Source organism: Alternaria infectoria (genome assembly GCF_024043175.1).
Source record: "Alternaria infectoria strain BMP 0036 chromosome Unknown scaffold_6, whole genome shotgun sequence".
Classification (NCBI taxonomy): Eukaryota; Fungi; Ascomycota; class Dothideomycetes; order Pleosporales; family Pleosporaceae; genus Alternaria; species Alternaria infectoria.
In genome coordinates this window covers 610,989-627,717 of record NW_026250695.1, presented here as the reverse complement: position 1 = coordinate 627,717, position 16,729 = coordinate 610,989, and the positions used below count along the sequence as shown (strand labels likewise).

Here is a 16,729-nt window from a genome sequence, read left to right as displayed (position 1 = left end):
TTGTGTGCCGCTTCCCAAATCGGAATTTGGCCCGCAGGACACCCGAAGCTTCCAAAGGGCACACTTTTACGCCGCAGGAATCGTAGCTACGACTTGTCTCGTACGCTTTAGACTTGTACACAGTCCCGGCTCCGTCACATTTCGTGACATTAGTGTTTGAGCACCAGGCTTCCAGCGAATCGCTCAACAGTCATCAGTTCCTATGTATATAATGTTTGCAAGCAAGCGCCTGTTCTTAATGAAGCCACGAATATACAGCTTCAAGGTCGCAAAGACCACCATCTCTTCGTATACTTGGCCAAATCGCTACAACATGGCCTTCTGTACACGGTCTCATCCCAATCTCAACTATTTGAAAGAGCGCGTATGTCATTTCCTCACACCCAACGTCGGACTCCTTCTCCTTCGTACCAATGAGACTGGATTACGAAAGAAGGCGTTGACCGACCCGTTCGAGGGATCGCGGGAGGATTTGGAGGAATGAGGAAAGCAGGAACATGGAGTTCCTGCTGGTTGAGGGTGCCCCTGTAGCTTTTCCCTGCGATGTATCCGACCACACGGGTCACGCAAAATCATCGGTCAGCACCTCTTCCCTATCAGGGTCCAAGAGCGAACAGAGCACCATGGCCGACGCTGTCCCGCACGGCATGCTTCGGCAATGCCGCGCGAAATCGTGCGAAAACTCGTACCTTAGACTGGGAAGGGAATTTTCCCGAGCACCTCTACGATTCAGCATTCAGCATCAGATCGTATGGTAGTTCCAGTAGGTTTGCAGCACTGTAATCTTAAACATGACTTGCGACTGATTTCACAACAGAGCCGTATGTCCATGACTGATGCTCTACCCGAATTCGATTCGATGCCTTCTCGATGCACACCAATTATCACGAGCCGGTTTCACATGCATTAGCCACAAACACGCGAGCCAGGCTGCCGACTGACCTCGCACGGCTTTTCTCAACTTTGAGTAACGATCAGTCTAGCGGGCCGTTGTCGCCACGACTTAGTGCGGGAAAAGCCTTGTAAAAAGCACCCACCGCTGTGGAGAAGGACCAACCATGTAACAACGAACCGAAGCTACCGAGAGGCGCCACTAACGCGCAGCGCACTATTCGACAATGGTTGTCAAGTGGACGACTGTGGTCCGGGCAATTGTATCTCATAGGAACCGTGCCATCGGTACAACAGCGGCTACGATACTGGTGGCCATTCGCTCCTCATCTCCATGTTGACATCACTGGGCAGCGGAACAATAATCCGCCATGCGAATGGTCCCTTGTTTCGGAAACCGACAACCGCGTAAATGGGCTTTCAGCACCGGGTTACAGACGTACATATGCATATATGCCACTCTGGGATACACCGGTGACGTGGATATTTCCGGCTTTAACGTACAATATGCAATCAAACACACGTTCGGTGGCTTACTGGTCGCTCGCACAAAGTGTGTGTGATTGAAGCTTCGACGTGCATGCTGCCAAGACAGCCACTGCAGCTCAGAAACGCGTCTAACGCTGTATTACTGATCAGGAAAATGAGTATAGAGATCATTATTCATGTTTCGCCCTGCCTCTGCGGCGCGGGACCCGCACTGACACACAACACAATGATACGCATCCGACTCTAGGACAGACTCGTGGCCCAAATCCGATTTGCAAGGTCATGTCTCTGTCGCTTGGCCTTGCAAACCCGGCAGACTTAGCGTATAGTCGGAACCGAGTCGCTGGAACCACCCCTTGCTCATTGGCCCCTTACCGCTTTGGAGAGGGATTGTACCTAACCACGCGGGATTTCGGTCCAATTCAAGCACCGGGAACAATGACGTGAAAGGGTCCTCGGCGGTCCATCATGCTTCGCCCCCACAGCCAAGCGCGTGCCCGACACGTCTTTTGCTGACGTGTGGATGGAGCTTGGAGAATCGCCAGGATGATCCGGCGGGGCGCGGCTGCGCGGGAAGGATGACAGTCACTTGATCCCTCAGTGTACTTAGCAAGGATGAGACAAGGGGAGCACGAAGTACATTCATTCGGCATCACGTGAAAACCGTTGTGTTTGGCTCAGATCTCAGCACCCTACAGGCGGCTAGCTACAAGGTAATGCAATGGACGATCCGGCATGCAGGACCCGCTAGGGCGAACGGGCTGACTTGAAGTAACGCCGCGGCTTCAATCACTTCACTCCGCCGTCTGTGTTGCCCGCGGCTGGAACGATCGAGCTATCGGACCGCTCGCCAATTTGTTAAACGGAGTCTCAACGATGCAGAACTGCCTCTAGGAGGTTGATGACCGGAGTGTTTACCAACCTAGGACATCAGTGCCGGCGGCACAGTGACGGGCGTCAGCCCTCCCTTGTCCACTTTGCCTATCTGAAAGCGTCTAATCGTATGTTTCCTCAGGCGACCATAACACCGCCCCACCCCACAGCAAAACTACCTTCTAGATCACCTGCATGAGTCGATGAACGCAGCACAGTGTGGCCAAGAAATGATAGACATCTCACCTGCGTACGTATCGTTCGATCTTGACGAAATTGTGGCCCATGTGTGCATCCAGAGATCTTCCGTGGGAATTTCACGCACTGTGAGCGTCTCCACGATGTGATCGAGACGCGCAAGTGACCCGGCAACGTACCCGAATCCGACCTGGTCTCGCGCTCGCGCCTCTAGATCACCGCGCCGCAACTGATGACCATTAGGCGGGCTACCCACAGTGCAGTCGGCGATATGTCATCGCTTGTCAGAAGTGAGGCATTCGCAACTTGTACACGAACAGAAAGCATCAGAATGCCATCCCCAGCAGCACTCAACCACCAACATCTGACGCGCATCCCCTTCGCGTGGTGAGCCGTCGCAGAGAGAACAGCCGGAGTTTCGAACCATGTGGTCCTCGCATGTGCAAGGCTGACGTGCATGGTCAAGGTTACACATGGGGCTCCAGGGCAATGGTTTGGCTCGTAGCGCTCGCGTGTCCACTACTGCGGGAAACGTGCAGTGTCACCTTCGAGAAAGCCGGCTAAAGTCAGAGCCGTCCACCAGATGGGAGGACTGTTTCAATGAGGCGGCGGCATGTGCGTGGGAATAGATTAACCGCACATGGCGGCCAACAGCCGTAACAGGGGTCTTCAGCAGTCCTTTCATGATGGTGGATGCGAGCCTGTCATACGGTCATATCATTGTCCCATATACGTTTAGGTGTCTGTTTCGTAGCATTTCAGCCTCAACCGCCGGCTGAGCTTTAGCGGAATCCTGCGCCGAGATGTTCTGATGCCGTCGTGCACTGGGGTTTGGTCGGCATGTGTCTTTTGTGCTTCGATTCGAAGTCGCTAGAGTGTCACATTGTCTGGCGACTGCAGCATCATCTTTAATCTCGTAACGCCTTCTTAGTCTGGTAGGCAATGCGCTGAGCTGGTCATTGCTACCGGCCTACTCACATGTAGGTAAGGTTATTGGGTACCCAGCCTGCGCCAACATTACGCCCTTCTCGTGTCTGAACCCGATCGTCGCCCTAAGCCCGTCGATGCCTGGCGTTCAGATACGAATACGCGTGCCGTGCCGGAATCAGTCAGCAATAAGACCAGTGTATGTTATGATGTGACATGATCCCAGACATCGTTCTTGATATGCAACTGGCAGAACAGCATACATAGAAGAAGCCCTCCAGAACCAACGCGGAATGCAGATATGGACCAAGTCTTGTAAAGTCTCCACGAGACTGGAGACGTGACCAGCACATTCGTACTTTGCTCTGCTGAATGCAGGCATGGATATTCACGCAACAGATGATCGTATGGCAAGATGGTTTTGCATTCTGCAGTCCACACGATGTTTCTAATGCTGTTGGCTAACGAATGTGTTGATACCTACCAGTGAGTACTGTGCCTTGAGCCGACAGTGATTTTGGATTAATGCAAGGTCAGTACGGATACGATATGTAAATCGCACCAGGAAAAAGGGCGTCTGCTGTTGCGGCGATCCGTGTTGAGGCTGAGAGCGATGGATGAGGGCCGCTCCGCAGACCGGTGACTCCCCGCAGAGCTAGGACCAATGACGACCAATGACTAACACGGCAGTCGCGACCTCCATACTTCCAACAGTCGACGACCATCTCATGCCACCGCAGCTTCCCCGTCACTCAGAGCATCACCATCACTATAGCTACCAACACTCATGTCTCTCTCTAATTTCTGAACGCCAGCTCGGCACCCTCACGCAACTCGTCGACGAGTTGCCTCCAGTCATTGCTTGACGAAGTTCTACTCATCGTTTGCCTTACACACCCGTCACGATGCTTCCTTTATTATCGCAATTATTTCGGACGCACTTCTTACACACCAACTCACGATCAATACCACGCTTACTCACCAGCGCAACGCGGCAATACGCAACTTGACCAGTCTTACCCCGACCGCGCCTTCCCGCGAGGAATAGAACCACGAAGACACATAACTTCTACTACGCAATATGGCCTCCATATTCACCTTCGACCCCGATCCTCCGCGCGTTTCGTCGCCGTGGGCTATCACGCCTATCGGCGGCGTTGCGCACTCCCCCGTGCCAGCCACGAACCCCCGACGAATCCCTTCGACTCTCGGCGGTCTTAATGACGAGACGAGCGCAAATGCAACATCCCTCCCCACCGATATAGATTATACGCATATCACACGGTTGGAGGCGGAGCCCCAAGATGGGCCTACGGAGTATAAGCTACATCTTCTGCTCAGGCGACGGCGGTCGTTCACCCGTTCCAGTACCGCACGCCATATATCTGGGTCCATGCGTCGACCTGAAATACCTATACCAGCGGGTCGCAGCGTATCAGAGTCCGGCGTCCTGGCTAATACCCCTCCACCACTGGCATCTACACAGTCAAAGCAGCATCGTCTGGAGCAGCTGACTACTCAGTTGCTGTGGCGCCTACAGCAGTCATGTCCAAACCACATGTCATCATCCATGGCACCTGTCATACCTCATTTTCCCGACGATGCACGTCTGTCAGGGCCCGAGATGCCTCAACGTCTGCTGCCGGGGTTGGAGGAGAGTAGTGGTGCGCTCTATGAGATTGGAGTCGCGGACGACGGAACTATTGTTGGCTTGGCAGAAGACGAGATGGAAGAGAGCCTGAACAATTTGCGCGCCATGGCTGCAAGCTTGGGCTGTGGAGTCAAGGTCATGCGCAGGGTTCCTGTAGGCGATTGCGAGTGGACAGAGGATTCCGGCACCGCAAAACAGAGGGTTGTAAAATCGCAATTGCTAGTTGCCGAAGCTCTGGTCCGCCCAGAACAGCACTTGGTCGATCACACGAAGAGGAACGGGCAGCAAGCAGCCGACGTGCCGTCTGACACCGGTGCTAGCAACGTTGTGGCACTGACTAACGAGTCTGAGGGAGTCACCGAGCAGATGCGTGTATCAGTGACCGGTGCCACCATGTCCGGTAAATCTAGCCTACTTGGCACACTCTCTACCGCAACGCTGGATAATGGCAGAGGAAAGAGTCGCCTGAGTCTTCTGAAACACAGACACGAGATCGCATCAGGGATGACCAGCTCTGTCACCCAGGAGTTGATAGGGTACCGTGATGTAGGAGGCTCATCACGAGTGACTAGCTATGGCTCTGAGAACATCGACTCATGGATCGACATTCACGCGGCTGTTGAGTCAGCAAAAACCGGCCGACTTGTGTTCCTCTCTGACTCAGCTGGTCATCCGCGATTTAGACGCACCACCGTCCGTGGAATCGTCGGCTGGTAAGTGATCACTCTATATCATAGCGCTTCCTTCTTCCACATGTACTCTTTTGGGATGCCTTATTTTCATCATGTGGTGGACTTTGCTAACCTACCCACCAGGCAACCACATTGGACACTTCTGTGCATTCCAGCTGACAACACCGATGAGTCCTCTGGCAAGCTCGGAGCTTCGCCTTCAGCTGAAGAAATACTCGGCCCAGCAGCAGCAGATCTGGATCTGTCTCATGCACACCTTCAGTTATGCCTCGCTCTGGAACTGCCGCTTGTGATTGTCATCACGAAGTTCGATTTGGCTACCAGAACCGGCTTGGGAAACACCTGTAACAAGTTGTTTTCGGTATTGAAAGAGCACAAGAGGACGCCTTGTCTCATCGGTGATGCAGCTACATCTGTGCTAGAGGCCGATCTACACACAGTTGATGGAGGAGATCTTAAGATCGACAATGCACTAAGTCTCCTTGCAGACTCACCACTTGCGGCAGTGCCGATTGTTTTGACTAGCGCCGTCAAAGGCACAGGAATCCGGAAGCTTCATGCATTCCTTCGAGAACTGCCCATGCCCAAGGAAGTCACTCAACCTGCACCTGCAGCAGTTTCGCCACTCTTTTATATCGAAGATGTCTACAGCGTCCGCACGGATACATCAAGTGATCGATCAGCGATCATCGGGGGCTACCTCCGTTACGGGTCTCTGGCCGTTGGCGACGAGCTGCTCTTAGGACCCTACCCTGTCGATGTAAGCTCTGACGACAGCGACAGCGGTAGCGCAATACCAAATCGCAAGCCATCTATTCCGCAGTCGAGGTCCTTTCCTGGCGCACTGAACACGAAATCGAAGAACGCCTCATTGCGCGATCGGCATAGTCAATGGCGACGCGTCCGCATTACCTCTATGCGCAATTTGCGTCTACCCGTGCGAAAGCTTCATGCGGGGCACGTCGGGACCATGGGCCTCGCACCCGTCGATACACCGATTGTCAGTCCATCGATAAACAGGATACGCAAAGGCATGGTATTGGCGGCTCGCGAGCCCAAAGCGCACAAAGTCATCACAGTGCGATTTGAGGATAAGCAAGCAGAAAGCGTTAGGAACCTCAGTGTCGGCAGCGCAGTTGTCGTTTACATTGCGAGCGTGAGAGCTTCATCGAAAGTGCTTTCCGTTGCTGCCGAACGTATGGAAGACCCTACGCTCAAGACTCACGGAGACGAGGATGATGCTTTCGGGTTCGGCTTTGACGTTGAGATGGAGAAGCCGGCAGCTGAAGCTGCGCCGCCAGCGGTCATCGTGACCTTCCAATTCATCGCTTCGCGCGAATTCGTGGAGATGGGTGCCAAGGTGTTAGTCATGCCTGGCGGTGGGCCGGGGCTTTTCGGGGGTAATGAGAGGGGTGCAAAGGGTATGGCTGGGCTGGAAGGGTTTGTTGGCAGAGTAGTGGACGATGCTTCGTAGGGTCGTGGTCATGAAAGCCAGCTATCGCGCGAGAATGAGTAGGTATGCATCGTTGTATCAATTTTATTTAGCAATGGCGTTGGAGGCCACGGTCTGGGTAATGATAATATTACGTTTTATCTTGCATGAAAAAGTTTCGCGCGCGAAGAAAGCGAAAGATGAATGACATGTCCAATCAAACATCATTGCAGACATCACGATAATCACAAAGGTCAAGAGATGTTGCACGCCCTTCCCCACACGCAAGCACTACACCACACGCGTCCATGACAGACACGCACGTCATGCACCCACGCGCCTCGTCACCACAGAATCGCATACCGTCCTCACCCGACATCCATAAGGACCGGCTAGATATACAGGCAGCTCAGAGTGAAAGATTGGGAAGGATTTATGCACGCACCGCCCACAGCTATCCAGACAAAAGACACCATTTACATTACGGGAACCGTTCGCCTGTGAGGGGTACTAGGGGTAAAAGGGGCGATTGTCGGCGACTGTGAGTTCAGTACGGTAGTTGATGTATCGCTAGGCTATACTGAGCAGCAGGAATGGGTCTGGTCGCTGAGCTCCACCTTAGGCCGCGAAAGCATGTTCTGGGTCTGGGCTTTCTTTTTGAGAACACGAAGGAGAGGAAAGGGACATGTTAGGGGACACTGGGAACCGCTTACCGCTTGTATGGCGGCTATGATAATCGAAATGATGATTTGGGGATATCGTATTCAAGTACCGGCTTTCCGTGCATTCGGAGCACTTTCTGTTATTCAAGTATAAATCGGTCGTTGCGCTTTCGTTCGTGATCAAGCCGCTGACGAGGCGAAGAGAACCTTCCGAGGCCCACCCATGGTCAAGTTCTTGGAAGCGGCAGCACTAGTTCCGCTGCCTTCCATGCTTTCGAGCATCCTGTCCATGCCACCGAGATCAAGCTCGCCACGGGTGAGGAGAGCCTGGTCTGTTCGGGTCGATGTTTCGTCTTCCACCTTTTCGCGCGCGAACATGGCGTTTAGATCACGTCCAAGAGGCTGGCTGGTGCTGGCGGTGATGATGAGGCGGTGCTCTGCTGAGATGAGGATGTCTCTTGGGACGGCCATGCGCGAGGCTTGGGCTGTGGTGTCGAACTGCGAGACCGAGGTGATGGATTCGCCGCAAAGTACAACATCCTGTTGTTGGAGACCAGGGCCAGGTAAGGAACCTCCGCTGCTGGCGGAAGCAGTGCGAGTCCAGAACTTCATCAGATCTGCTATCCTGTGGATCTCGGACCCGTACCAAATGAGGACCGAGTCCTCTGCCGATACTCCGTTGTTCGACCTGATGCCCGCGACAGAAACGCCACCTCTGGTTGCTACTGTCGAACTTGACGCGCTGCCCTGGAACAGTGTTTCCTCTTTCCGCTTACGTGTATTCGGCGTCATTGGAGCGAGTGAATTGCGACTTCCGCGCTTCGGACTCGATGCGCCGCCAGAGGTTCCTTCTTTCTCGGCTGTACCAACATACCCCCGAAGAGAAAATGCCGATGGATCTGCTGGAGGACTTGGACCAGACCGGTCGACATCCCAGACGCCCCACTCGCCATCTGCCAGGAGAGCTATTATATGACGACCATCGGAAGCCCACGCTGCGTCGATGATAGCTTTGCGCGATGGGAGAACAGCAGGAGTGAGCGCAACGTTCTTGACGCTCTCGAAGGATGACCTAAAGGTTCCCACAAATGCGCCAGGCTCCGCGCGACTACCGCTTCCTCGTCGCTTACGAATTGGTAGTGTAAAAGGATCGTAGATGCGCGTAGTGCCTGCGGAGTCCGCAATCAGTAGTTGCGAATGGCGAGGTTTTGGGTATTGAGCGGTGTTGAAGGCAATACGAGAGGCAGGCTTGCTGAGGGCAAGCGTCTTGTAAGGCGCGACAGGATGGGACACCTGTAGTGCCGTCTCCGACAGCTCAAATCGGAACAGCTTGAGCAGACCTCCCAGCTCGGCGGAGTGGGATGCCACAAGTATGTCGAAGCCTCCGTCGGTGCGCGATTGGGGTTTGCGCCTAGAGTTCGCTGTGTCTTCTTCCTCTTCGTCCATATCCACATCGTCGTCCCCATCTTCTGCAGAGCTTGGTTCTCCTCTTGCAGTCCAAGTCATGGTAACACCCATCGGAATGCTCTGGTGACCGTGGACCTTGACAACGTTCTCGCCAAACTGGGGCTTCACGCCGTGTAGCTTGTCTTTTGCGACATGTGGAGGAGGACTCAAAGGCAGCGTGATGATACGGATGGTCGAGTCGGCGCATGCGACAGTGAAGACGATGTTTTGACTGAATATGGGAGGTATGGTATCCGCGGGTCGGAGGGTCGACGCGCTCGGTATTTGGGGTACGGCGATGTGGAGGACTTGGGTGCTGAGCGACAGAGACAGCTGCTGAACGATCGAGGCATACGGCTGGTCTGGGTCGAGCTCTTCTTCTTCATCCTCAAACTCTGCCTTAGGCAGCGGCTCCGCGGCAGCTTTGGCAGGCTCGTCATCGTCCGAGTCGATGATCATGATGGCATCCTTGCTTGTTCCATTGACTTTCGCTGGCTTCGCTGGCTGCTTTGGAGGTGGCGCAGTCTTCTTCAAGGGCCGTCCGCCTCTCCATAGGATGCCGACGCCATTCTCGTGGCCGTATAGTACGATGGTCGAGCCATTGGGGGCTTTGACGGGGTATACGGTGGAGTCGTGTACGCGATGCGGAAGCTCGTACCTATAAGACGCTATGTCAGCAGTCGCGTGACGCGCAGCGCGGGGAGAACATACCTCAGCTGAGTCAGCTTCCCTTGCGTGGTGACAATGGGCTCCATGCTTGCAGCTCGAGGGTTGTGAACGAAGCTACCGCCCAGGTAACGAGGAAAGGGCGAAGGATGCGACTTCTGCCTGAAGCGCAACTATAATCAGAACGACTGAAAGGTGTCTGATTGTTATATTGGCAGTACGAGAGGTGCACGAGTGGCGCGACGTGATGTGTGAGGGTGAAGGAACCTCGGACGTGCTGCGGAGTTTGTCAACATTTCCCTGGGGAAGTCGCGCTCGACCGCAGCGCGTCACCTCAGATCGCGCGCCCCGCGCAAACAAACCGCCCTTCTCACCCCGACGCACACCCGCCACCCGAACCTCCCTCATGTTGCGGGCCAGTCTTTCGCATGGCCTCCCTTCGCTCAATCGGGGTCCACAAGCCCTCCGCCCTGCAGTATCTGGTCCAAGAGTCCATCCTGACCGACGATAGCACCGACCGCGACTATGTCTGGGACACCTACACCGACGACAGCCCCGATGGCTACACCGACGAGCTCGTCACCACCGAGTACCACGTGATCTGGTCGCGAGGCGGTATTGTACGCAAGGTGTTCAACTTTGAAATTGAGAAAGAGAAGGTCAAGCAGGCGCTCTTGACATGGTTCTTGGTAGACGAGCCCTCCCAAGGCACCCACGAGCCTTCCGACAACTCGTCAGAACACAAATCTGTCGACCCTGCAAAGAGCTTCCTCACACAAGGGACCCAGCCTGCTACCGATCCCACTGCGCCAGCCAGTCCCACAACGCCCACGTTGGAGAAGCTATCGCGTGCTCTCGTCGTCTTCCTGAAGTCGCAAGCACACGTCTTCTTCCTCTCAGGCACCACACACATCGTAAACCTCCCCTTCGAGGTGGACAAGGCCTTTCCTGCAGCACGCGGTGTTGTGCTACAGAGGAAGCTTGCTCCTTTGCACCCTGTGCCCACCAGTCCGCAGCTGCCGTCGGCTCCACAGAATTCCTTCCTCACGAACAACCAGTCTTTCCTCTCACAACAGTTCTCCTTTTCACAGAGCTTTCATAAACCCCACCGGCGGCATGGCTCTTCAATGGGCGCATCGCGACATGGTAAATCTCGCCTGTCGGGTGCAAACACGTTTCTTGATGATTTGTTCAATCCTATTGCGCCTCTAAATCCAGAGTCGATACCCAGGTTATATTCCTTCACAGACCCGCTGTCGGAGCTGGGACTGGTGGTCAGCGTTGTTACAGGTGGTGATCGCAGCAGCTTCTTGACCTCCCAAGGCTCTGGTCATCGGCGACTCGAGGCGATTGACAAAGCTGAGGAGATCATTTACGTGTCTCCGCGGAACGAGATTCTGTTCGATCGCAGTGGTAATGACAAGCCTCTTCTACTAGTAGTCACAGCAAACCACGAGACTAATGTATTTACCATCTGGTCTGCGGCCTATCTTGAGCCAAAATCAATATCAAGTTCTCGCAAACAGCACATTCCTCTGCCAGTAGCCAAGTCTCGACGCCGTAGCTCATATGGCGGCACTGCACCAGGAACAGGCGCAACTACGCCAGCAATTCGTGGAGCTGACAGATTGAGGGAAAGCTTTGGTGGTGCTCCACGCAGCAAGACTCAGCCCCCATCCTTCAAGATCACCAAGGAACGTCTCTCTGACCAAGCAGTCGACGACGCTCTTGCCTCACAGCTCAATCCCGATTCCGACATCACCCGCCAGCCAAAGGAGTCTAGGCGAGTGAGCTCGCTGTTGTCACGGGCTGAACTCTCAACGAGTTTCGACAGAAGCGCGTTTCAGGACATGGCAACGTCCCGCACCAGTATTGGTGGCAGCTTCAATGCAAGTCAGCGAAGTAGGCACTCACTGGGTCACGATCGTACAAGTTTTGGTGGCTTCTCACAATCTCGGAATCGAGCTTCCACCCCTGGTAGCGTTACATCCCGAATGAGCTTAGGTGCTGTATCGATTGATGACACCCTGGACGATGTCATGGACGAGGATACATTCGACACTATAGAGGACTACGACGAGCTTGATGATCTGTTTGCACCGCCTGATGGTAAAGGAGGACCGCAACCTGGGGATGGACTCCACAAAGAGCTCATCATCAGTGTCATCGCAGAGCTCCCAGTTACACAATACCTCAAAAGTGGCCTCTTTGCCCTTCGGAACACTTCAAACTCTGAGGTAAGTCAGCATCGTTCCCAGAAACATGACGTTACTAACGCTTGATTAGGAATGGCATGAGCCAAAGGTACTTACGCTGAATGCACCCTTCAATTCAGCAACCCTTCATGAGAGAAAGCTGTACCTGTACATATCCCATCCGTCACTGCAACTTCCACTCGAATGTGAGCTCGCAGTCTCACGAAGAAGACTATCACCATCCGCATCGGCCACCCAGTCGGGGTCGGCCAGTGCGGCTCCTCGATATGCTTGCGTACCGAAATTTGTCAGCTCGCGACAGCTCGATAACGCACTGGATCTTGTGAAAGTCCGTGACGGCCATGTCGAGCGAATTGCGCAACTCAATTCAAGAAATCCCCAGGAATCTTGTATCTCGTTGACTGCAGGTTGGGGTAGCCACCTACCGGTGAAGCTCACCTTGGACTCCATGAAGATGTTTGATCCGTATGCCATCATACAACGCGATCAAACCAGAGCAACGGTAGGGTCAAGACGAATCATAAAACCGAGTCAGCCGTTACGAGGGCTATCGTCATTAGGGAAAAGCGGCAAATTAGAGCTACATGACGGTGAGCTGCGTCGCCATCGGATGGTATTGCGTCTGTCACCCTCGAATGGCTATGTTGCTGAACTCTTCCGAGTGCTGTCAACGGTTCTACCAAACTATGCAGGCGAATTTCTACTGGAGATTTGGTGGAACATTCGCAAATCGCTATCGGATGAGGGAGCGGAGCATGTTAGTGCTGATTGGACAGCTTTCGTAGCGACTTTGCTCACTCTCGCGGTACCCTTCATCGATGAGAAGAAGGGGAGGACGGTCACTCGTGCAAAGTCAACTCAGCGAAGAAGTTCTGGACGTCCTGCAAGCCAAGCCAAGCCAGACGAGTTTATTGATGACGAGGACTCAGCATGGCGTCTTATGTGCAATCGCCAGACGTCGACACCGCAGGCCAAGAGTTGGGGGTCCTCTCCCTGGGCCTGGGCGTTGCACTCTAGTCCGACATCGACGGCGATGAGTCCACCGGCCAAGCGTGACTCACTGCAGCGCCAGTTGCCAACAATCGCTCAACAGATCAGCATCAAAAACGGCATGATACCAACTTGCCTCGAACTTGCTCGTCAATATGTCCAGTCACCGATCGGCAAAGCCACCAATGACCATTGGAGACGAATGTCTCCCTCGGAGAAGCAGGATCTTCGCATATCGTCTTTGTCTGAAATTGTGGTGTCGCTCCATCTCTTCCGTGAAGAGCGCAAGCTTGACACCCTGTGCCAAGATTTCTCTGATATGCAACATGGGAATCTCGCACCCGTGTTAGCACAGATTGGGCACTGGCTTCGTTGGGAAGCATGGGATTGGAGACAAGGTGGATTCTTCGACCTTGATGGGGGTTCGAGTCAGGATTGGGCATATGACGAAACCACATTGATCAGCAAAGTTCGGCTGCATGCACAGCCATGGGATGCACCTCCTTCAATTATGGAGTGGCTTAGCACTGTCACGGGATCCCAGCATTATGCCCCATTCCCCACACTGGCGATGCTCATACGGAAGTCCAAAGCCTCTCCACACTCGTCCATCAACATCGACGAGATTATAGCTGGCGTGACGCCCAGGACTGTAGCATTGCACAGGTTCTTCCGCGATATTGATCCTGCATCAAGCCCTAAGAAGGTTGTAGAGCTGATCAGGACATGCAATATCAGCCCTGAGCTGTTAGCCACATTGCCGGAAGCCGCCAAAGCACCACTCATGGAAGCTATCACGAGATGCCAGGCGAATCCACCTACTACATGGTCGAGCTCACTACTCAGACTTGTTCAGCGCGAAGACTTGGATCTTAGCCACACGCCAGTTGCAGACTTTACCCACGATAGCCACTTGGCCACAACAGGCGGGGGTCTGCATGCAGCTGGCACAACACGAGACGTTCACACTATATGTCAAGGCGCTGATCGAATGGAAGCAATCCAATCAACATCTGAAGTCGATCGGCACTACATCACGCGACTCATCTTCCGCGAAGATAGGCGGTTCATGGAGGCATACACGCTGCTAGAGCCTCTGCGGCAGACTGTCGCAGAGTACAAGGCTGACAACCGGCAAGACGATGCAGCAATGCTCGAGGGACAGAAAGCACTTATGCAGTGGGTCATGGTGCGCACGTTCTCTTTGCCGTTAGGCAGTTCCATGATCAAGTTCAGCAGTAAGAAACCTCTGCTGACAGAGAAATACCCGCTATACGGCTTCTCCACATCATGTCTCATGAAGCCAATGGGCAACGTTGTCACTGCAGAACGGCAAAATTATTCCGAGGAAAAGTACTTTTGGGCATTCTTCAACGCTGGTGCTGCAGCTGGTCTCAGCATATCGCGCGACGCCCAGGGCATCGACACGTCATGGATCATGTACAACAAACCTTCAGAGTTGACGAACAAGCATGCTGGACTGTTGCTTGGCCTTGGCCTGAATGGCCATCTAAGAACGATTGCGAAGTGGCTGTCTTTCAAGTACCTTACTCCCAAACACACCATGACTTCGGTCGGCTTATTGCTGGGCTTAGCCGCCTCATTCATGGGTACCATGGATACGTTGGTTACAAGACTACTGTCGGTGCATGTCACAAGAATGCTTCCACAAGGAGCAGCCGAGCTAAATCTCTCTCCCTACACCCAGACCACGGGCCTGATGGGCATTGGTTTACTCTACTACAACACACAGCACCGTCGCATGAGCGAGGTGATGCTTTCAGAGATCGAGTTTGTTGAGATTCCAGATCCATCAGAACCACCAGATAGTTTGCGGGATGAAGCTTACAGGCTGGCTGCGGGCTTCGCGCTTGGCTTCATCAACCTGGGCAAGGGTAAAGATCTTAGAGGTCTCCACGATATGCGTATAGTTGAGCGTCTCATGACAGTCGCTGTAGCGCCTAAGCCCGTCAACGTTGTTCACATCCTCGATCAAGCCACAGCTGGAGCAGTCATCGCCGTTGCACTCATTTTCATGAAGACCCACGACCAGACCGTCGCGCGCAAGATAGACATCCCGGACACGCTGCCCCAGTTCGACTACGTTCGCCCAGACATTTTCCTCCTCCGCACCCTCGCAAAACATGTCATCATGTGGGATACCATCGAAGCTTCGGACTCCTGGATCATCAAGAATCTGCCGTACGATTATCGCGAAGCCTGGGATCTCAAAGGCATTACACGACTCCGTAGCGAACAAATGCCTTTTTACAACATCATTGCAGGTCTGCTCTGGGCTGTGAGTCTCAAGCATGCTGGTACGGGGGATATCCAGGTCCGCGACTTTCTGATCAAGTATTTGGATCAACTGATACGCATCAACAAACTTCCCGCCGTACGCTATGATTCCAAGCTTTCCAAGAACACAGTCCGGAACTGCCAAGATCTCATCGCTTTAGCAGCCGCAACTGTCATGGCAGGAACTGGCGATCTCGAAGTCTTCCGTCGCTTGCGCGGTCTCCACGGCCGCATTGGTCCGGATATTCCGTACGGCTCTCATCTCGCAGCTCATATGGCCTTCGGCACTCTGTTCATCGCGGGTGGTACACAGACCTTCAGTCGCAGCAACAAAGCCATTGCCAGTCTGATCTGTGCATTCTACCCCCTGTTTCCCTCCGACGTACAAGACTCGCGGGCCCATCTCCAGGCGTTCCGTCACTTCTGGGTACTAGCCGCCGAGCCCAGATGTCTTGTTGTGCGAGACGTAGACACAGGACGCGCCATATCCATGCCCATCAACGTCGTCTTCAAGAACAACCAAGAAGGAAACGAGGTACCCCAATCAAAAACACTAGTAGCGCCCTGTCTCCTCCCGGAAATCCATCTCATCAGCCGCCTCGAAACAGCAGATCAGACATACTGGCCCACGACCCTAGATTTCGTACATAACCCACTCCATCTCAAATCCTTCGAGCGCAACCAAACACTAAACGTTCGCCGTCGCTCTGCCCACGATACGTACGCCACGGCGTTTAGTTCTACCCTTGTCGCCCTCAACGACGCGCAATCATCCAAGACGGCCAATCTCCTCTTCCACTGGATCTTCACCCTCCCCGCGCTATCGCAGTTTATATCTGCCAGCGACGCAGGACTCATACTGCCGCTCGATCAACATAGTAAGAGCTGGTTGGATCCTGGAGCCACGGTCGTGGAGTCGAGGTTGGTGCTGGGTAGGCTGGCGAAGAGCTGGAAGGTCGAGGAGCTGAGGGAGTTGAAGGGCGTGTTTGAGTGGGCGGATGCGGCGTGTCGGCAAAATGGGAAGCTGAGGTGGTTGGGTAGAGAGGTTGTGGAGAGGATTAAGGCGGGGGTTATGGACCGGGGGAGGGGGATGGGCGGGTAGGAGGGGATGTGTGAGATGAGGGCATTTGCCGCATGAAGTTTTGGGGAGAGGAGTATCTAGAAGGTGTAGGAAGTAGCATTTCAAATTCACATTGTTCAAAAGTGATAGATAATATTGCAGGTATTCTACTTGATCTGAGAGCTCCATGTCTATGATATAAATGCATGCGCGTTTCAACGTATCGTCTACCGTCTAA

General features: G+C 53.8%; 3 protein-coding genes across 3 annotated transcripts; 2 read left to right on the top strand and 1 right to left on the bottom strand.

The window, feature by feature from the left end:
- Positions 1-4,948: 4,948 nt before the first annotated feature.
- J4E92_004511 (uncharacterized protein) lies at positions 4,949-7,195 on the top strand (the record flags this gene model as incomplete). The annotated part of the gene is made up of 2 exons (XM_051495901.1): positions 4,949-5,742; positions 5,845-7,195. 2 exons carry the CDS (start codon positions 4,949-4,951, stop codon positions 7,193-7,195), a joined length of 2,145 nt encoding a protein of 714 aa, XP_051353741.1.
- An 800-nt stretch (positions 7,196-7,995) lies between these two features.
- Positions 7,996-10,016, bottom strand: J4E92_004510 (uncharacterized protein; the record flags this gene model as incomplete). The annotated part of the gene is made up of 2 exons (XM_051495900.1): positions 7,996-9,919; positions 9,973-10,016. The coding sequence occupies 2 exons, from the start codon at positions 10,014-10,016 to the stop codon at positions 7,996-7,998; spliced, it is 1,968 nt and encodes a 655-aa protein (XP_051353740.1).
- A 339-nt stretch (positions 10,017-10,355) lies between these two features.
- On the top strand, positions 10,356-16,533 carry J4E92_004509 (uncharacterized protein; the record flags this gene model as incomplete). The annotated part of the gene is made up of 2 exons (XM_051495899.1): positions 10,356-12,164; positions 12,214-16,533. 2 exons carry the CDS (start codon positions 10,356-10,358, stop codon positions 16,531-16,533), a joined length of 6,129 nt encoding a protein of 2,042 aa, XP_051353739.1.
- Positions 16,534-16,729: the final 196 nt, after the last annotated feature.